Source organism: Pezoporus occidentalis, unplaced genomic scaffold (genome assembly GCF_034315485.1).
Source record: "Pezoporus occidentalis ecotype Australia unplaced genomic scaffold, CSIRO_AGI_Poc_V1 ctg97, whole genome shotgun sequence".
In the NCBI taxonomy this organism is placed as follows: Eukaryota; Metazoa; Chordata; class Aves; order Psittaciformes; family Psittacidae; genus Pezoporus; species Pezoporus occidentalis.
This window is the reverse complement of record NW_026916336.1, coordinates 2456801-2478421: the sequence shown is the minus strand read 5'-3', so window position 1 is coordinate 2478421 and position 21621 is coordinate 2456801. Positions and strand designations below refer to the sequence as shown.

The following is a 21621-nucleotide window of genomic DNA, read 5'->3' as shown; positions in this document are numbered from 1 at the left end:
TGTGTTGGAAAGCCTTAAAGCTTCAGCACTTTCATGCTGCTCTGGACTTGGTCAGGTCTCCATCCTCTGGCACCAAAGACACTCAAATTGCCTTTCCAATTTACTGGAAGTGGGGCAATGTTACTTGTTTGTCACATTGCCTCACATGCCAATAATACTGTGTAATAATAGCAGCTATGCTAGCAAGACATTGGGTTGCCAGCGATAAGAGCAGTTGCTGTGTGGATCATAGCACTTGTGTTCAAAAGACCAGAAAGTATTTCCCCTCCTGATTACAAATTGGGAGCTCCCCCTGCAGCCCTGTCCTGATCCTGCAGTTCTGATGCAGGCAAAATGCCATTTCTGCCACTTGCCCCATCCCCAAACACGGCAGGGTCCCAAACCACAGCTTTGTGTCCTACATAGGTCCTACTGTCACTGTCCAGGAAGAGGGAGCAGCGGGAGCACAAGTTTTCTTGCATGAGAAACCATCTTCTCAGTGCAGTGTAAGCAAAAGGGCAAATAAGGAAGACTGTACTGCATGGGAAGTAAGGAGAAGGCTAAGTAAGACAGAAGTCCCTGGGGGACCATTCAGCAAGGCAAACCCAAACCCACTGCAGAAGTGAGCAAGGAACATCCTGAGCACACAGCATCCCATGGCCCTGCTGAATTGAAGACAGCAAGCCCTGAAATCTGGAGTTGCCAGCAAGTCCTGCACTGACTGCAAGAAGCATCGCACCTGACAAAGCACTTTTCTGAAGAAGGGAACTGCAGCCGTAGGGCAGTCAGCCCAGGGTCCTCCCTAGCATTTTCTCCGCAACTTTCTGAATTCAGCTCACATAAAATCACTGCCATCTGTTCCAACATAGGCCCTACGTTGTCCCTAATCAAGTCTATCAGAAGCCTCAAGGCAAGAGGACCTATACAAAGGTCATGCTTGTTTTGAGTGCATGATGCTTAAGATAGCAGCCAAAGGGGAAGGCAAAAAGCTAGAACAAGCGATAGAAAACAAAACCAAACACATATTTATTTTTACTATGTTTAATAGACTTTGTAATCCACAGACAACACAGGCCAACGCCAAAATAAGGGTGCAGGAGGAGCAGAAAAAACCTTTTGCTGAAAGATGACAAGTAACAGTGAAAGAATTATCAGCAAATGTGGTTTTTAGAGGGTTGATGATGGAAAGGCTCAAGCCTCAGCACTCTAATGGAAAGGCTTGCTTCAAAGTGAACATTACAAAGATTATCTCTTCACACTGTTGGTGGGTCCCGTATTCAAAGAGGCAGGAGAACAAGGGTGAGCCATCTGGCCCAACCCCCATGTACTGCAGATCCGAATAAGCACACAGACCCTTGAAGAGGATGCTTGGTTTTGTCCAGTGTGCTGGATTTAAAGGGCTTTTGTTGAGGTAAACTCCCAAATCTCTTCGACCCTTTGGATCTGTAGGATGAGTGTAGAGCAACCAACTGTCTTGGCATCTGGCATCAGGGGGAGGTGGGAAGGCAGTTACACTTCCGTGACAACCAGAAGGAGGTTCTACCAGCATTTCTACCCGCTGGCCTCCCTCAAAGTCCACCCCATGGTTGTAGCTGACAGCCTGGATTCTGGCTCCCCTGCTGCTCCTTGCATTGCAGTAGAGGACCTTCCTGCCACAGGTATGCACCTCTGCAACCTGGCACTCCACTGCACTCTCCTCCCCAACAAAGTTCCCCATCTCCCACGTTGTCCCATGATCAGAGCTGATGAAGCAGAAGGCATGAGGGGTGGGGTGTTGCTTAGGGTGCAAGATACGATAGGCATAGGCAGGAATCACGAGGCTCCGGACCTTGTTGAGCAATTGTAATCCATGACCTGGCCCCACTGCAAAAGTGGCCCAGTTCTTGTACTCAGTGCTAATGGTACTGTTGGTGACATCCCGGGCAGCGCTCCAGGTCTGCCCTTGGTCCATGCTAGTGACGTAGCAGAGACGTACCAGGTTGATCTTTGTCCTGAGCTGATGCTGCTCAGAGATCTTTCCTGGGACAGCTATGAAGAACAGGATCAGTTTCCCTGAGACCTCATCGTAAACAGGACAGGGGTTCATAGATCGGTGGTCTTTCAGCTGTGCGTTGACAATGGTCTCCATTCTACTCCACTGCCAGGCCCCGTGTGGAGACAAGAATGAAACACACCATTACAAACAGGTCCATGTTTCAGTGTAAAGATGGCTAGATAAAAATTACAGAAGAGCATGAAGAGAACAGAAGGGAAGTTAGTGGATAGAGCAAGAAATGGGAAGACGGTACACTGGCACTGCCAGACATAAATGAAAATCATTTGCATGACACAATGCATGTGCATCTCACCAAACAGGTGGATTATGTCCTTTTTCATTATTGCTTTGGAGCTGAAATCTTATTGCAGCTCATGTCTGACACACAGACATGCCCAGTGGTCAAAGTGTACAGACACTGTGCTGTCAGTGTTTTTTAGGAAGTCAGATAGGTAACTGCACCCTTTTCAAGTATCCTAGGTGCTGAGAAATTCCTTTCCATTCAGATTCCTATTCCATTTGCGTGAATAAGCATATCAACCCACACTGAGGCACCTCACTAGAGCAGACTGTATGGCTTTACACACTCTGGTATGGAAACTTGGACCCTGAGTCGTCCAACACAGAAAATAAGTCACAGAGCAGGTGTAACAACTCTCCAAGCCTTGACTGTCTTTAAATGAATAGCACAAAACACAATCACATTTCTGACACTAACATTGCAATTAGAAAATTATTCCTACATCATGTTATTGGCTTAGTAAAAGCAGCAGTATTTTCCAGTAATCTTATATTAATTGGCTTTTCTGACTTGCTCATTGCCCTTTTCGGTCGTGTCTTGTCTTTGTCTATTCCACCAGTATTAACTTCTTGGGAATATTTATTATTTCCATTTTAAGAAATTCTAGCATGTGAACACAAGTTACTGAGTTTAAAACCAACTGAGCCCTACCTAACTGAATTACACGGGGTTACACAAGATGTTAGCTGAATGGTATGACACTGCAGGTGCACTCAGAAGCTGCTCCTGCTAGGCAGATCCCAGCTCTTAAGAGAGTCTATAGTCTATGACAACCAGTCACCAAGAAAGGACTGGAATAGAAAAATATAATGACTTTTTTTTCCTCAAGACATTAATGCATTTGCAAATGCAAAAAAATATTATAAATAGAGTATCCACCACCCCCAGTCACCCAGGAAGATAACTGTTAATAATAACTAGTTGATTAATAAGGTAGCCAATTCACTGGCACAGAAAAACCAGACACTTCTGCGTGGGGTGATTAGCTGTTCTGAATTGGTTTTTAAACTAGAAATTAGTCCTAAGAAAATGAATTAAATAAGAAAAAAAAAAAAAGCTAATTCACTCCTCACCATCCCTGTGGCATTCCCCATTTCTGCCTCTCCTCCACATCTTTGCTGTTGCAACAGGGCTTTTGTTCCATCTCTCCATTTGCTTCCCCAGCTCTGCAATGGTGGGTCAAATCCCAGCAGTTGTAATCACACAGAATCACAGAATGGTTTGGGTTGGAAGGAACCCTGAAGATCATCTGGTCCCACCCCCTCTGCTGTGGGAGGGACACCTTCCACTAGACCAGGTTGCTCAAAGCCCCATCCAACCTGGCCTTGAACACTGCCAGGTATGGGGCTTCTCTGGGCAATCTGTTCCAGTGCTTTAAGACCCTCACAATAACCAACTTCTTCCTTATATCTAATCTAAATAATGACACATGCATTACTTACAAGCAGATAAGTCCGTGTAATTGGGGAGAATGAAAAGCTGCCTTCTCCCACAGCGAGAGGGCAAGCATTCAACTCATGCAAGGACAAGTGAGCAGTACAGGTGAGCAGCCTCCTCCCTTTCCTCCCCACGCTGGTACCTGCACATGGTGCGTGGTTGGGTCATATGTGCCTCTGCGCATTGCTATTAGCTTGGCATGTTCATCCACCACATCCTCTCGTTCCTCAGCGAATGCCAGGATGATGCTGAACCGTGGCAGGTAGAGCAGAGCTGGAATTCGATAGCTCCAGGTACCATTCCGGAACAACGTCTCTTGCTTCAAGACAGGAAATGAAGCCATCGTGCTAGGGGGAAGAAGAGAAAACACACTGCATTTGACCCACACTTAACACAGCAAAATGGGACAGATTTCACTGCTTTTTGCCCTCCCAGCTCAGTGGGACCTGTCCTGCATTGAGACACAACTACTGCTTTCAGCTTTGTCTTTTTCTTGTGCTTTTCCAGAGAGAACCCACATGTTGCATACTGGCAACACAGACCAATCTTACCCCAGGAGCAGCCTGGCTGATCTTACTGGAGTGATGCAAGTGCAGTAAAAACAGTTAATGAAAAGCTGCCTATGGTTTGTTGTTTCTTTTTAATTAAATCCACGGCCTGGGATTTTTGTCGATTTGCTTTCCAATTCAGCAAACTGTTGATAATTAAACATTATAGTATTTTCCCTCAGAAGACCATTACTGTCTTTGTTGATTGTGTTTCCAAAAACCAGCACAGAACTTCTGCTTTGCCAAACAGGAGCTTAAATGCCCATCTCAATGACACACTGAGGCAATCCCTGGCCTCCGCTGTGTCCCTGTTTGAGGGTAGTGAGCACTAAGCATGAAAAAAGAAAGAGCACATCCTTTCCCCTATAAGATTAAAGAATTGTCTGAATCGTGTCCCATTCCTTGTCATCTGCACAGTGAATTAAAAGCAACATTAGGGAGGAAGTTAAACATGAGGAAGCATTTAGGGAAGCTACCTCTATGTAAGCGGTCTGTGCTATAACCCCACACAGCCTCTCTTCCTCAGACCTGCTCAGCCCTCTATCCTCTTGCACCAAGCCTCTCCTACCCTGGTAGAACCCCACTATCTCAGGGGGACTGTGTCTGAGCAGCAGGGGGAAAGATCTCTGACATGATATACCAGAAGCTGAAGGCCTGAATATCCTCTGCTCAGCAGGGATAGGGGAAAAAAATATTAGATCTCTGACGCATTGAGTGGGTAGTATGGCAGGGAGAAGATGACAATACACTATGAGTAAGAAATTCAAATGCCTCCTACCTCAGCTGAGGCAAGACTTGCTGCGCTCTTTGTTGAGGATTCTCGTATTTACCTAAATCTTGGAAAGCACTGTAGTGGCTATTGGCCAGGTATCAGATACTTATGTTTTTGAAGGCTGCCTTGATAATCCAGGACCAGATGGAGGCAACCTGACAACTGCTTATGCAGCTGCAGAGTGCACATACCTACCTGGAGAATAGTTTGCGCTATTCCATCTTAGAAAAGATTATATTAGCCAGCATAACTAACACAGACCTGGTTAACAATTTGTTTTGTGGTTTTGTGTGTTTGTTTTGGGTTTTTTTGCATTGCTGATTACTGAGTTAGGACAGCACAGATAAGCTGAACTAATCCTCCTCAGACAGGACCATCGCATTATGCTCTATCCAGATCCATAGCTAGGCAGCGAGTATTCAAACATCCCTTGTCTTCGCCTTCCAGATGCTATAAATATCAGTGAGATTTTTCAACTCACAGCACTGATCAAGAGGATTTGAACTGCACTGTCTTAGCTAAAGGCAGCTGTACGGGAGACAAAGGAGATGTAGGAAAAGCCACAGGAGACAGAAATCTGTCTCCGAAGAGTAGCTGTTTCCTCCTTACTGTTGCTGATGAAATGGCAGTCTGAGAAAAGGCAGCAGCAGCACTACTGTACAGAAATGTTACCAGAATTTATCCCAGCTATCCGTCCAGCAACATGAAAAAAATAGGAAGACCCTCCTAGAACAAATAACTGCGCTGTTCAGTACTTACCAGCATGGATCTGGCTATTTATACAGACCAGAGTCATGGCTGTGTTCTCATGGCTCCTGAAACAGAAACGCCCTAGAGTGCTTCCAGACTATTTTAAAGGGAGATTATTTAAAGGGAGATTAGTCAGCCTGCCTAGTGCAGCACAGGTTCCCTGGCATTCCTGCTCATGATGCCATTCCAATACTGCAATCCTGCTTGAGGGCAGGGCAAGGGGAGAAGAAAAGAAAGGAAAACAAAACCAAGGGGAGAATGAAGATCTAGGCTGCCACATGAAGTCCCCAATGCAAAGACAAGAAACCAGTGCCATGGGAGGCTGTGCTGCAGTGTACTGCACCCGAGTCCCTCCCATATGAGCCTGTCATCTGTGGACATCTCTGCCCATGTTCTTAGTCCACTGAGCTCTGTGAGATGCTCGGTGTGGGTGTTGCAACACTTCATTTCCTCATATTGCCAAATGGGGTTTGAGGGAAGGTGTGATGTTAAAAGGCTGGGAATAACTGCCATAGAAACAAGCCCAAGGGTCCTGGACACAGCACTTGCAACTGTAATTGAGGAAAATACTAAAATCAAGTGAATTCCATCTATTTGAAATAGATAGGAATTCATATCATACATACCAGTCCCTCTGAGGTTTAACTGCCAAGGGATGCATGTGCTACTTTGCTCCTAAACCCTACTGAAATAGCATTGAGTGGCTTGCAAGGAAGAAGGTAGCAGCATTTCAGACAGCACAATCTAAGGACATTGGCAAGGCAAAGTTTGTAGGCCACAGCAATATATTCTGAAAGACCAAGAGGTTTAACTGGAAAACCCCACAAACTTGTGGGAACACAAAGGCCTGAAATACAAGCAGGAGACTGGAGAGCAGCACACAAACCGCTCAGACCAGTATCAATTCAGTCACCTTGGAGTTAGCTGTGCTTTTGCGTGAGGTAAAAGGGTGAGAAAAGGGAAGCAGAGTTGATGTGTAATTCTTTCCTAGGAGAAAAAGAGGTAGCTGGTAACCTCTTTCCAGATGACAGAGGTGCTAGTGAGGGAAAGGGAAGTTTATCAGGTAACCACTGAGCCATTATTCCCTTCCGCACTTTGGCATTTACTGGAGTTTCGCATTTATTTGCCAGGTTTATCCCTGTGAGGTGTCCTGTTCAGGGAGGCTGACCTCGACCTGCAGTTCCTCTGCAAGACGCCAGGGAAGCTGCTGCACTGAGCTCCAGTACCTCCCCCCTGAGCGGGGCAAACACGAGGAAGGACGGGCACAGTGGAAACACATAAGAGAAGGGGGGAGTTAAATTGGAGGAAACCATTACTCATAGTTTGCAAGTTACACGGCTGTAACGACTTCCAAAGCAGAGAGTGTTTCCAGCCCACCAGAAGAGTCAAAAGCAGTAACAGCTGTCAACAAATGGATCTCTGATGGATCTGATGCCTGGAAGGCGCTCAAGCTGCATAAAGGCTAGGTGCTGGCAGGACACTAGGAGAAGGTACTTGTTCCTTCCGCTTCTGTCCTTCAAGGAAGCGCACACAAACTTGTCTAAAGAGCAGGATGAGCCCTTGCATGTTTATTTGCCCTCTCCAAAAAAAAAGTGACTAAAAAGGATAACATTTCCCCTGACCTCAGCCCTCAACATGTTCAGATCCAAGCTGAAATGACAGTATGTCTCTAAAAACAAAGAAAGAAACCCAGCAGAAATGAGGTAATATGCTGAACTTTATCCCTTGGCCCCCATCAGAGTGTTCTGTGCAGAAGGCAGCTTGTTCCTGAAGGAATTCAGATAGATCCCAGAAGAACAAACCAATCCATTCAGGGAGCTTTAGGAGGGAAAATACAAACAAAATGCCCAACGAAGTCAAGTGCAAAACCCAACTAAAATCCTGCTTTTCAAAGCAAGCACAAGAATCCAGGTCCAACAGTTCTCTACTCAACATCAGACCTGATCCTTTCCAAACTTACAAAAGTCAACTAAGTGATATGTTGAAATACATTTCTTGTTTCACTGGAAGACATAAAGACATTTCCATTGGGATACTGGGGGAGGGAGAGAGGCAGGAGTAGCCACATTCCAGTTGTACAGTGCTAAGAAAGAGCAGACCCAATTTTCTTCTAGAATACTTGCTACACGGCGTATTCCTGTGTGCAAGCCTTTCCTCCTAGGCAAACAGCATGATTGTGCTTGTTTCTGCCAAAGCCTAGCATCACAGTGCTCCATTTGCAGCTTTCTTGTGCCCCTAGAGCAGATCCTACACTAAACCTAGGCTATGGGATTTCTTACCAAGCCAGACAGCACACATATTTATTTAGTCCAATAAATCACCTTCAGTATAAAGTCTGAAAGAAGAGTGATCAGTGAGAACAATAAACAAATTAAAACGTTCAGATTTCAAAAGTGAAGAGGCACAGAACTGGAATTACTTTAATCCATCAGCCAACTGGATTAAACTTTTTAACCACACTAGAAACAGAAAGGGTTTCTTGTGGTAAAAACTTCGTACCACACTTACAAGGGGATTTTCAGCCTCCCCATTACACGCTTTACTAATCAATCAAGTTCTGCTTTTGGCTCATGGCTCAGCCCAGCACGAGCTGCTGTACCTTTAAGTGGAGGTTTTCTTAGCACTAGAGAAGAATTACATGAAGCAGCAGTATTAATGTTAGCGCATGTTTGGTGGAGGCATACACAAACTGCACTCCTACTTGAACCTACAAGATGTTGTATTTACCTTTCTAGTTCCTAGCACTGCCCACTGTTATGGAAAAGTTGTTGTTTTTTTGTCTTAAAGAACTAAAATAAATAAATAAATAAATAAATACCTCTTTCACTCTGTGTCTCCTGGAAGCCACGTCAAATGGGAAAAACACAACCCAAACAACAAACCCAAAAAGCACTCCTACTGGATTAGATAAAAGGGAGGCTCACCACACTCTTGCCAACTAGTCTCCAACCTGCAAAATAATTTATATTGGCAGCAATGTCAGCTGCCCTGGATCCCAGGAAAAGCTAGCAGCTGGCATGTATACGCAAGGAGACATTTAAATAGCAAACCTGTTTTGCATATAAGGGGAGGTTCCATGTGAGCTGGACAAGCACTAGGGAAAGAAATTATCGTAGTAATTAAGCAGCATACTTCTACCTGCATGGATCAACAGCGCTGTAGAACTGCTGTTGTTTCTAATGGTTATGCAGTTCAGCATGCTGTCTTATGTCTTGGTCTTCTTGTCCACTTGATTTGAGGAGGGGAAAGTTCCTCTGGAACTGCAGACTCCCGGCGCTTCCACTCAGAGTGCTCCTGAGCTCTGGTAAAGTTTGCCACAAAACCCCAGAAAATAGCTATAACCAGCAGGTGATGGTGCTGTGATCATCTGATATATTCCTCTTCTGGCTCCAGGCACATCCAATCCATCAGCGTGCTGGTTTTGGATGAAGAAATGGACTAGCACAGGAGTCCGCACGCAGTGGTACAGGAATAATGTGCTGGTGCAGGCAGATACAGGCCCAGCAGCATCTGTGGAGGTGTTGACAGGGCCAAACTACCCCAGCAGCTCCAGTCAATGAGCTAATGGGGAGAGTTAGGCATAAGGATAGAGAGGAGAGTATGAGCCTGGGGTCCCAGGTGAGGAAGAAGAGGATGGCATCACCCCTTCTCCCAGCTGTGCCCTAGCTTAGAGGCAGCACCTGCAGTGTTGGGAGTAGCCAAGCCAATGATTTCAGGACTACCTTGTGATAATGATCTAATGTTGTGCTGCTGCTGACAGAGATGACCTTTCCTATCTGCTTCTTTCACTTTACCCTCTTCTCTACTGTGTTTCCACTGCTGCCATTAGTGCTTCTTGTCCTTGAAGTGACCCAAGAAAATGAAAACAACAATCCTACAAACAGATCTTGCTAGTGATGAAAAAGGAGTAAGAAAAGTCTCCTCATTTGATGGCAGTTGTAGTCCATCTGTGCAAGCCAAATAGGGAGTTGCAAAAGCATGGATTTACAGCCAATCAACCAAATGCTTTAATGCTTCTGTATTACTAATTACCATCTTCCCTCTCTCTTGAGCAACCCTGTATCCCTTCTTGTGCCAGCGCTGATGCTCATCTCACCTTGGCAAGCCATCAGAGGATGTCAGCCTGGCAGAAATGAGTCCAGGAAAAAAAAAAGAAGTGAAGTTTTCTGCTGGGTCATTGTCCTGGACTGCGTCAGCAGGAGTCAAACAGGCAGCATGATCTGAAGCAGGAGCATGAAGCTGTTGACAGGAGGAGCAGGCTCACCTCTGTGACTGGCAGCTGACGTTAGATCAAATTAGCTGTATCATAAACCCACACCCCATGTTTACAAACTCTGCCTAACTAGGCTAGTGTTGCTTTAACTGAGACACACAGGAGAAGCCTGAGGGCATTTTTAGCTCTCTGCTTTACCTCGAATCAAACAATATTCAATGTGAGGGAAAGTCCCTTCAGAGACCATGACATTGATATCCACTAGATAGTAACTTTTAACAGTGACTCGTGGAGAAAATCCAGAGTCAGGTAAAACAGAAGCAATTGAGGAAGGGAGGCACTAACAAGCTGCTAAGGTGCAGTCTGCCAGAAAGCCAGACATGAACGATTGCTTTGTGGATTTCTTCACCTTTTTTTCAGCTTCCAGGCTGACAGCAGTGTTACTCAGGTGCTGTTCTGAGTCACACTTCTGCAGCCAGACAACACATAAATGCTCATTTGTTCAACAGAAATCACCTTGCCCAGATGCACCTTAAAACTGGTTGTCCATCTCTTCTTAATGCAGGAAGTCCCAGATGTGGCTTGCTGTCTTGGCAATGTTTTGCTGTTTTACATTGGCAGTGTGCACATGGCAGAGTGGCCATGCCTCTGGCCACCTCTGATCTCTCCTTATCATCTTCTCCTCAACTAAGGCTCCCACCTTCCCCTGCAGCCAGCTGGGGTGTACTGCCTTGCCCTGCTCCCCAGGGCAGGAATCAGACATGGCTGTGCAGAAGGTAACAGCCTACAATGGATACAACTACTCCCACAATGAGGAATTCACTGCTTAGTCATGTTGAGGTTAACCAGGGTGAACCCCAGTGCCTGTGCAGGACAGCCACACAGTCAACATATGGGCACCCTGCAGTGCTTCCCCTGCATGGCCACTGCCAAGCACTGCCAACACCCAGGCCTCCAGCACTGCTCTTCATACATACCACAGACTTGTATCTGCAAAAAAAACCCTCCTCTTTGGAAAAAGTGCTTTTTTCCAAACAACATGTTGTATGCTGCAACTGTATTACAAAACTCTTCCTTGCTAACTATCAAAAATGGATGTCTCGGTGCAGACCTGCTAGGCTTGATCCTCCTTCTTTGCTTTTGGTGTAAATCAAAATCAGTGTCACCAGTGAAGTTTAAAACGGGTATAGGTCTGAGGAGAATCAAGCTCTTCACTTCTATTGTTCCACGCTTACTTCATTGCCCTTAGATCTGATTGTTGTAATGAAAACGTTTTTAAAAAGGTTAAAAAATGCAAATGGGCTGTGTGGGTGCATTAATAAGAGGATATAAAAATAATGCAGAAGATAATATAATGACAGAATACTGAACAATGGAGCATTTGCATTTTGAGGACCATGTTCAATTGCGGGTGCCACCTCTTAGGAAAGATATAGCAATAGCTGCAAATGAAGGCTAAGAATTCAGAAGCTAGTGCTTTTATGAACATATGTGAAAAGAAGCCAGTAGGAAACCAACACAGGTTACATTTAAGAGTGATACCTAGTCCATTAAAAATAATCAGTGCAGAGTGTTCAAACCTGATTCCATTGATTGCTGACACTATTAGAAAAGCAGGCCCAGCTCGGGTAATTCAGCATTTTTGTTGTGCTGTACAGTGCAGCAGCTGCTGTCAGGCAGCTGTAGTTAGAATCCAGAGGTCTTCTGTAGAGTCAGGCCATATGAGAAAGAAATGATGCAGTTCTGCAAATTTTCAGGTAGAACACCTTGGGCTGCTTTTCAGACATTAGGGATTCTATGACGGAATATGGTATAATCTGTGCAGAACACAAATCCTATAGACCTGAGGTCTGACTGAAAGTCTGCTCTGTCAGGTGAAAAGAACCAAAACCAAACCGAAACACGAAAAAGCCAGAATAACAATAATAATGCAAATGGTAGTGGCAGAGCTCTTTGGGAAAGAGGGTTCATTGGACAAGGAAAATTCTGCCATTTTATTTTCACTCCAATTCTAGTTAAGGAATTTAGAGCACATTTAAAACCAGCACCATATCCATACCAGCTGTAAGAGCAGCAGGTAAGAGGAGCAGGTACTCTTTGCATTTGTACCATTTCATACTCTATTTACTCCAGTGAAGTTGTTTCTTATTTCCCTCAGAAAAAGTAAGCACAGAATGGTGCTGCTAGTGTTTCTTTCCCAGTAAGTAATAGCCTTTTACAAATTATTTCCTCTCCTTATGGAAAGAATTGGGCAAAATCAAAATAATACTCCCTCAGCCCAAAGAGCAACAACATCACCCCACAGTGGACCCATAAGAACTGCTGACACTCCATGGCGAGTCGTGGGTTTGTAACAGGAAAGCTTCCTTACCCTGTGAGAGACATCCATTAAACAGCCTGCCTATGACACACATTACACCATTTTTCCATTTACTTTGCCTATTTGGAATGCAAAAATAAAACCCAACAAACTTTATTTTTGTAACTAAACGAATGGCACAACCTATGGGAAGCAAAAGAAGAGAAGTGGTGAGATTTACATACAAAAAGGGGATTGTAGAAGTAGGATTTATTTAGCTCTCAAAATAGTGACACTGGGAAGGAGTCACTGAAGCAATTTAATAACTGGAAAATGCAATAAAACTGGAGGCCTTTGCTTCATGTACTCTGCCAGTGCCAGGGCGCTCAGATAAGCAAGTCTGAAGCACAAGGTTAGGTAGATTCACCCCTGGGTGAATTCACCCTGCGGTGAATCTTGTGACAGAGGGGAAGCCAAATTCCAGTGTGTATCTCATTCCCGTGTCCTGCTAGCCGACAGACCAGGAGTGCCTAGGTCTGATGGTGGCTTTGATTAATTATTATAGGATTAATTGTTGACAGTCCTCTACATCCATTTCGGGCCCCCATCTGATATAAAGGGACACTGGCACACGATGACTGACCTCAGATTAACCAAAGCTTTACTCAAGCAACATTTGGTCTTCCGTGGAGTAGGCTGGAGGCTGGGCATACAGCTCCATTTTAAATAGAATAGCATAATGTCATGACTAATTAAAATATTTTGATATGAGCAAGGCACTTGGTAAGTTCAGTGAACTTCAGAAATCAAAGGAAAGACTACCGTCAAATTGCACAGTGATTCTGTTTGTAAGAGTCATTCAAACTGCTGGCTTAAAAATACCAAGTGAGTTACCCAAGGATGAGGAAAAACTTCTCTCCTAAGTATAGCACTGCAGAGGTATCTACAAGCATTACAGGTTTATTTCTCTTCCTTTGAAGTGTTGGGCCCTAAGCTGCCCACAGAAGAGGGACATTCAAATAATAGCATGCAAGCCCAGTGGAGAGAACAGCAAATGTAAGCACAACTTGAGTAAGAAATCATATATTGCAAGGGAGAAAATTTTAACAGACATTTGGATTAACAGATCCGAAAAGCCTTAAAATAAAACCAGGCTTGCTCTGCTATATCCACCCCAGTGTCCAGGTGTGTGAACACACATGAAATTTAAAACTGGCAACCTAAAAATAGTCATAAACATTCAGGTCTTTTCATCTCAAATGGCTGTAAATCATGTAAAGCAGGAGCAGTTTCTCAGCCAGTGGGCCTTTAAAGTGTAAGCAAATACCATTTGCTGTTTCCACTCTTTGCGTTTGCAGATTTGGACAAGAGCTTCACCCAGTTGTTAAAGATTTATATGGGAGGTTTAACAATGCCCTGTCATCAAGCCTTTGGCACAAGCAGTGCAAAGGACATTCAGGGCATATTTGTACTAACTTATCTGGGTAAAGGGAAAGCTGTTCCTTTAAATTATGTTTGCTGTGACTCTGGAAACTGAGCAAACAAAGTCTGAGGGAAACTTCACTCTTAAGCAGAACTGACAGAAGGTACAAGGACTGAAAGACAGGGATCTTCTTTCCAAAGGACATACCCACCTCTGGAGCCACAACTGAATTGCAAATCTAACAACCTGGAGGAGTTTAGTCCAGACTTGTTGGACATACCTCATCCCTATGACAAATGAGACTGGTTCAGCCCCAGACTGTCAGGTGAGTAAATTCCTATTCTGGGGGGATACTGGAAGAGGAACGGTCTGAGGAAGAAACCTCAGGCCACAACGGGACGAATTCAGCGCCCAAGAAAGAGCCGACTTTGCTCTACAAGTGAAGTCACACTGAAGGAGTCCTATGCAACCCAGACAGAGCACAGCCATGACACTGTTGAAATGCTGGCTAACAGAGATGAGAGACACCATTGGCACAGCTTGACATGCATAAAAACCACAGCAGGGAGGAAGCCTAGTCAGAGGAGACCCAGCCTGCACAGAACGGGCATTAATGTGACCAACTGAAGAGCAAACATCCCCCAAACCAGCCAACCAACCTGTGTGTCTTTTTCCAGGGGCAGGACAAGCTGTGATTTTTCCTGGCAAATGGGGTCTTGCTTAAAAAAAAAATACATAAATAAAGACAGGAAATAGGAAAAACAGCCTGTTTTCCTCCTAACACCAGGCTGACCATTCCCCTTAGCTGATCTTTCACTCTCAGGAGACCAATTGCTGTGTCTCCAGTGTAGCTGTGAACACTGCACCAGCAATTCTGTGTATTTTTAAATGCACAAAGTAAACAGGGACTAAAATTCCCTAAGAACAAGCTAGCTCTTGAGAGATGAGACTATCGACAGATCCAACTGTTATAGTGGAGCTGCCACTTCCAGATCTAGTTGAAAGTAGGAGATTGCACTAAAATAGTAGGAAAAAAAAAGAAAACTTTTCACTGAACCTGCATAAAGGACTAATTGGCTGACATTAATTTTAAGAGATGGACAGAAAATTTATTCAGGTTTGATTTTCTCCAGACTCAAATTGGGAGTGATAAATCAAATCTACTTTAAGATTAACTGTCAATACAGGAGATGTGTGAACCACCAGAGTAATTACCAGATAAGAAGAGCCCTGAGACAAAGAACCCATTGTCCCACACTGCTATAATTTGGAGAGGACATTTGCAATGAGGACAATGCAAAATGCTTTAGCTATATAATAACTGTCATCTGTCCCTGAGTATATGGCCAGTGCCTGAGGCTTTCACTCCAATTCTCCTTTCGGAAGTAGCTTGTTTTATGATTTTCATAGGCAATTACCATCTTTCCCACAGTAGTGCTTGGAGCCAATATTTCATGTTTCCAAACAGCAACCCATGGAAGCAGCCCCATGAGACCTAAAGTAAGAAAAACTGACAAGACTCAGTAAAACCTAGAACCATCTACAAATTTCATCTTCTCCCTGCCTTGTTTCCTAGCCAAAATTATCTTTGAAACAGATGTCTACGAAGCAAAATCCCAACAGGTCTAGCAGGTTACTCAATCTTCAAAACCCGGAAAGTTTTTTTTTGTTCCAAAAGGGAGCAATTCCTAAAATAAGGACTCTTTCTTAGGAGGGAAAGAGCAACAGAGACACTGAGGAACTAGAAATCTAGACAATGTGCCACATGGGCACAGAAATGTAGGAAATACCAAATGTAAATATCACCCCCCCAAAAAAAAAGAATGTCCAAACTGGGTAATTTTTTCTTTAATTACAGTACTGGCCAGAGCTCTTTTGAACCCATCAGGCTATCTCATGTTGTGCTTTTGTACTTACACTGAGTTCCTGCTGAAGTCACTCAGTAGAAAAAAGACTATGGAAGAAATACAGTATTCATAAACAGTATATCACTCCCAGTCTAGAGTTGGGGAACTAAGACACAGGAAAAGCTCAAGGTTGCCCAGGGAACTGCGGCAGAGCTGAAAAATGACACCTGCTCTCGCAGGATCTGATTCAGTGCCGCAGCTGTCAATTCAATACCCTTCCTCTTCCTGTGCTTAAAAGAAGAGGAGGGTAACAATCGCTCTTAGAAGGAAAGGCTTGAAAGGGAAAGGTTTGCCAACCTTTTACAGCATTTGGTGACCTGCAGAACTATGGTTGAGGAGACCTTGTCAGTTGTGTGACCAAAAATCAGAGACTCACTGTGGATGCACAGACAGAGAACCCTACACGTGTTCCTGTTTCTCTACAGTGCAATGCTGTAGCTGGCAAATTAGAGGCAAGTAGGAGTGGCTTCTGGATGGGATTGCCTAAACCCTGAGCTGCGACCCCAATACTAGGACAGAAGAGGCTGCTCTGCATTGGAAGCTGCAGTCCTGCAAGCTCCCCTTGCTGCCAGGTCCTCTCGTAGGGCTAAAAAGAACCCTTCTGAAGGGCAAGGTAGCATGAGTGATGCTGTTTGCTGTACAGTTTCCAGAGTTGTCTATCAAGTATTTTTCTTGAGTTACTAAAGACACATGCAATCAGAGTAAGAGGCTGTAAGAATAGTATCAGCTTATGTCAGGTTTGAAATTAGCTGGAATTAGCTTGATGCAGTTGACAAGGATAGCCTGCCACAGCAACACTCCAAGCCTGCCTGACATTTCAAACCAGTAGAAACCAGTTTAACAAGATTCTGATGTCTAACTGACTTCTGGCTCCTTTGCAGCTAGAAATTTGCAAGCAGATTCACCGAACAGGCACTCCTTGGACCCTCCACCCAATAAACACTGAGGGAGGCAAAACTGAGAGCTCTACTATTCCTTGATCAACAAAATCAGCCACCTTCTCTCACTGCTTCTGTAGGGAAGCTTTCAAATAAAACCTTCTTTGAGTTCTTACCTCTGCAGTTCAAATAACCACCCAAGCTCATTTCTTCCATAACAAGTGTCTCATAGACAACCAGCAACTAGAAATAGAAGTGGATGTCATATTTTTCCCCCAAGTAACAGCACAGGTGGTGTCTGCCCTGGGGACACTGGGCCTGTATGCTTGCTAACCAGAGTGTTTTGAAAAGCTTCAACCAGGACATCTGCTAACCTCCTCTTCTAAGCGTCCTGGCATTAATAAACCTCTCTGCTTTCAGCCAGGTGTTATGCTCAGGACATTATTGTTAAATCTGTATACTTGACTAAACTATTTCATCACAAAGTAAACTTTCTATACCAGAATCCTTTAATTTTTTAAGTGTAAGCTTTATGTTGCATATTCTTCCCATGGCTAAAAGGCTTCACATGGTCCATACAGAACAGAACAAACAAAAAGGAAAAGGGACTCACAACTCCCATTTGCAACCCTGTAGAAAAAAGAAAGTATCGCCAGGCAGACTGCATGTTGTATGCTTTGAGGCTATGTCCTGTGATTTGCACCTAGCCCTGAGCTGATAGTTGTGTTCTCCCCCCTAGCCTAGGAGATGCAGTGATTTGGCTTTTAATTATTCATTTACTTTCCAGAGAAAAGCCAGCAAAACCTCATGAGTTTAAGACCACAGCTACGTAGCAACAATTTCACTAGTAACCTTCTAAGCAGAAATGGGGAATGGGATGGCATCAGGGACAATGTTTCATAATCAGTAGGAAAAAGGAGAAGGGGCATCCTCTAGAGATAGGAGTTACTGGTAGTAGAGAGGAATATGTCAGTGATGTCAGAACGACAGGATGAGCTTTATACATTTTCCTTCATAGGACTGTCTCAAGCAAGGATGTACTTTTGCCATTGCATGTGCACTAGTTTAAGGGAAGGAATAAAAATAAGGTCAGGTTTGTGTTTAATTAGTTTAAAGGGCTTATAATGAAAACCAGAAGGGCTTGTAGATTTCCACTTTAAAAATTAGGTTGACTGCCCCTACACAGCTGGAGAGCATGTATGTTTATAAATGCATATATATATGTACCTATACACATACAAAGAATAGCTCCAGAGGGGGAATTCTTTAACATCTTAGTTATAGCTCATAGCTATGTCCGCTACATGAGACCCAATGGATGAAGAATGGAGTGCAATGGGACAGGGCTGGAACACTCTGAGATGCATGGATTGAGCAGAGATGACAATTATTAGGGGCATACAAGAAAGCACATATTTCTAATAATTATTTTTGAATTGTAAATAATTAGTAAAAGTCAGAAAGATAAATCATGCTGACAGCAGAAAAACATGCTGTTAGTGTCAATAATTAAGTATCTATTGATATATATTTGTTAATTAACACAAAATAGCTGTTATAAATAGTCCATCTTTCATGCAGAGGAAGTTGCGTGAAGGCGTGTATGCTTTTCTGTCACAATTAAGTACCCATGTGTAGGACCCACTCATTCTGTGCCTATGTTTACACATGTATGCTTACCTCTACCTGTAGCAGGGCCCACAATGACAGACTTAATTCTGGAAAAAGTTTTAGATCTAGCAAGGCTATTTGAGTCATTTTGAGCCATTTTAAATGTACTGATTTCTCTCTCCAAGCCCTGTTCTATTGGTCTCATGGTGCCTAAAGCACATGGCTTTGCAGGCTATATTAAACCGATCCAATGTATTTATTTTTAGTCTCTGAAGTGTTTCTAAATAGGTCCTATGTAACATATGTGCAAGACTTAAAGGCCTTATTGTCACAAGCACGTAATGAACTGCATAATTCTGTCTTGATTTTGCTTGCTATAAATAAGGTACCTTCACTAAATCATGGCAATAAAACCATTCTGTAGCCTTTCTCACCTGAAAGGCTACCACAAAATAGGAGTGGTTGTAGTTTGGTTCTATTAGGACTGGTGATAGAATTCAATCTTATTTACAAAATAAGCACCAAATGTTTGTTTTCTGGAAACATGTGGAGTCAAACAATTTGATATTCTTTCAGACAGCATCCCCAAAAATATTGTATACTTTTCTCTGGCTTCTGCTGTGAAGCTCTTTGGTCTGTGTCTCACTTTCTTGGCAGTCTGATCTCATACTCCTCCCATTTTTCTCCACCCCTGAGCCTTAATCAAATAATAGTTTGGCCTTGCACCTAAATAGTTCAAATTCCTTTGTGAAATGTCATGTACCTTGCTTTGAGCAAGGACATATGCTTAACTGTCTCTTGCCACCACCTAAAAGAAAGGGTCAGGACCTATAACACCTCCAAGAAGTGTTATCCAACCAGTAACGATGAAAACATAAATATACATATGGTCAGGCAGGTCAGGGCCCTTAGGCTGAGGCAGTAACATGTGCAACTGCCTGTGCATCCTTCTCCTGGAAGTTAGTCCCCCTGTAGCAGGGGTGGCTCAACAGGACACGTGAGAGTGCCTCACTTACACTGGCTTAAAGTCTGTGCATTAGCTTAAAACACTGATGAGGCTAGATGAATTCATAGCTACATCTGCTGAGAGCTAAATCTGCCAGAGCCTAGGGCTGAGTCTGTGGGTGTTACTATTCCCCTGACTCAGACAGAAATATCTCCTGATGCAAATGCAGGCTTGAGCCTGTGTGGAGCCCCAGTGCCTTCAGTAGGGCTGACTGGTGTGTGGCACTCCTTAAGGGATTGGCACCCACATGAGCAGGAACGGCAGCGGGTGAGTAAATCCTGCTGCTGGATTTTGGACTGTGCCCCATCCCAACAGAGCTGTTTTCGCCTCGTTGTGATGAGGAGTGAAATAGTTTAGAGATGAAATTCCACTCCACTTAAAACTGGGGAAGAGAGAAAGAAAATCAATGCCTAATACACGAGTAGGGACGTAATGGGGGACTGATGGCAGTGGGAGGCAGAGGTTTGGTTTCCGCTTGCACAAGAATTTCAAAATAATTAAAGCAGTTTAGAAAGAAACTGATAAGATGCAACTAAATCGGCATTTGCATGTATATTTAGATTGCATATAAAGAATAAGTATTAAAGGAGCCCTGTTAACTACGAGGGCTTGAAGACAAAACACTGTCTTAAAGAGCTCCATCTGCTTCATCAAATATACATGAAAGGTTCATCCCTACATTCAGTGTGCAAAACCTTCCAGATGAGTCATTAATAGAGCTTATACTGGAAACAACTTCAATACACAAAAAAGAAGAAAAGACTGTATGACCTTCTGCCTTTATAGAGCATGAACACCCTGCAGCCAAGACAGTACTTTCTGCATAGATTGAAGGGGCATCCAGTCATGGATGGATTTAAGGTGACGGCAAAACTAACACACCACCAGATAACTCAGTGTAGGAGTTCACTGCCCTGTGTGCTGAAAGCATCTGCCTACCTTCTGCCAGGACACAACCCTTGCATATTTTGTGTGGCCACTTAGGCACATCAATACTGTTATCTTGTCCCTGGTGGTGGTAGGGACATGTTATACAATAAGACAAGGGCAGCTAATCTTCTGTGACTGTATGCATCTGTATAGAAGAACCATACAGTCAAGTTGTATTCATACCTGTTATTTTCTGCTTTGAAACATCCCTGAGTTGCATAGCTTGAGATTTGAGCCTGGCTGTTATATTAATCAAGCAATCTTCATTACCCTTCCAGACTAGGCAACAGCATTGTATAACGCTGGCAAATAGAGCATTTTTCATTTTAAAATCATTTAGCATTCTTTAAGCATATGCTTTCTTACTACAGTACTTAACACTTCTTGATCAGACAATACACTTCCCCATTTTAAAGGGGAATTAGGATGTGAATGAAGCACTAGATTGACCAGCAAGCAGAGCAACTAGTCTCTTTCTACTCCACCTCTTCTATCACAGGGAAGACTGAGTGCAGGGAGCCAGCTAAGTCCCACACAGGCAATTGCCTGGTGGTGGTGGAAGCGAGGGTGCAGAAGAAAACCTCCCAGAGACAGAAGCTGTCAGCTCAAGGCCAGCACCAGGCACAACAAAATAGCCCATTACCCAGGGCAGCAAATTACCAGGGGCAGCAAAGCAGCTGTGATCCATTTGGCTGCTCTGCTGTGCTGGACTCTTAGAAAACTGCTGCCAGGAGAGGACTCAGCTTGTGGAGCAGCAGGTTTGGTGGGGAAATGAGGTGGCTCTTCACAGCAGCTAAAGCACTGCTTGCACCCCTCCTTGTTACAGCAGCAGCCAAGGCAGCCAGCCTGACTTCCCAGGGCTGCCAGCACGTAGCAGCTCCCTCTGCCACCAGTGCCCACTGGGGCTGTACCAGTGACAGACCACACAGTCTGCCTCTACACCGGTTCACACAGCTGCGTCCACTGGCACGCTGAGGGGTGAGCAAACCAGAGCTAGATCAACCTCTTGCTCCTCACTCCCAGAGCAAACTCTGCCCACACTGAGCCTGTCTGAAATACCTGCAGGCCTACACAGCTGCAATCTCAGCTTCTGCTACTAAACAATCCTAATAGAATCATAAAATAGTTGGGGTTGGAAAGGACCTTAAGATCACCTAGTTCCAACCCCCCTGCCATGGACAGGGACACCTCACACTAAACCATGTCACTCAAGGCTCTGTCCAACCTGGCCTTGAACACTGCCAGGGATGGACCATTCACAACTTCCTTGGGCAACTCATTCCAGTGCCTCACCACCCTTACAGAAAAGAACTTCTTTGTTATATCTAACCTGAACTTCCCCTGTTTAAGTTTGAACCCATCACCCCTTGTCCTATCACTACAGTCCCTGATGAAGAGCCCCTCTCCAGTATCCTTGTAGGCCTCCTTCAGATATTGGAAGGCTGCCATGAGGTCGTAGATTATGATTATCATGATTAAATCTAACTGATTAAAAGGAGTTGCCCTTTTCATACAGCTGTTACCCTTTGAAT

The 21621-nt window shown here is 44.1% G+C and overlaps 2 protein-coding genes across 13 annotated transcripts in view; one reads left to right on the top strand and one right to left on the bottom strand.

Annotated features, from left to right (window-relative positions):
• Positions 1-1004: 1004 nt before the first annotated feature.
• Positions 1005-21621, bottom strand: part of NEU2 (neuraminidase 2) — a 36817-nt gene continuing 16200 nt past the window's right edge. The window contains exons 1-5 of one of the 12 annotated variants that reach the window (XM_062606626.1): positions 18223-18370; positions 8961-9945; positions 5079-5293; positions 3895-4099; positions 1005-2116 (exon numbers count right to left, since the gene is read on the bottom strand). In XM_062606626.1, coding sequence (XP_062462610.1) covers positions 1178-2116; positions 3895-4095 — 1140 coding nt within the window. In that variant the 5' untranslated portion in view covers positions 4096-4099; positions 5079-5293; positions 8961-9945; positions 18223-18370 and the 3' untranslated portion in view covers positions 1005-1177. Of the gene's footprint in view, positions 2117-3894; positions 4100-5078; positions 5294-5831; positions 6348-8640; positions 8815-8960; positions 9946-18222; positions 18372-21621 lie in introns of those variants that run through there. The other 11 variants (XM_062606621.1, XM_062606624.1, XM_062606628.1 and 8 more) reach the window with 11 other exon arrangements.
• NGEF (neuronal guanine nucleotide exchange factor) overlaps positions 13876-21621 on the top strand; it is a 49444-nt gene continuing 41698 nt past the window's right edge. Inside the window, exon 1 of the mRNA XM_062606614.1 lies at positions 13876-14082. The gene's annotated coding sequence lies outside the window, so the exon portion shown is untranslated. The remainder of the gene's footprint in view (positions 14083-21621) is intronic.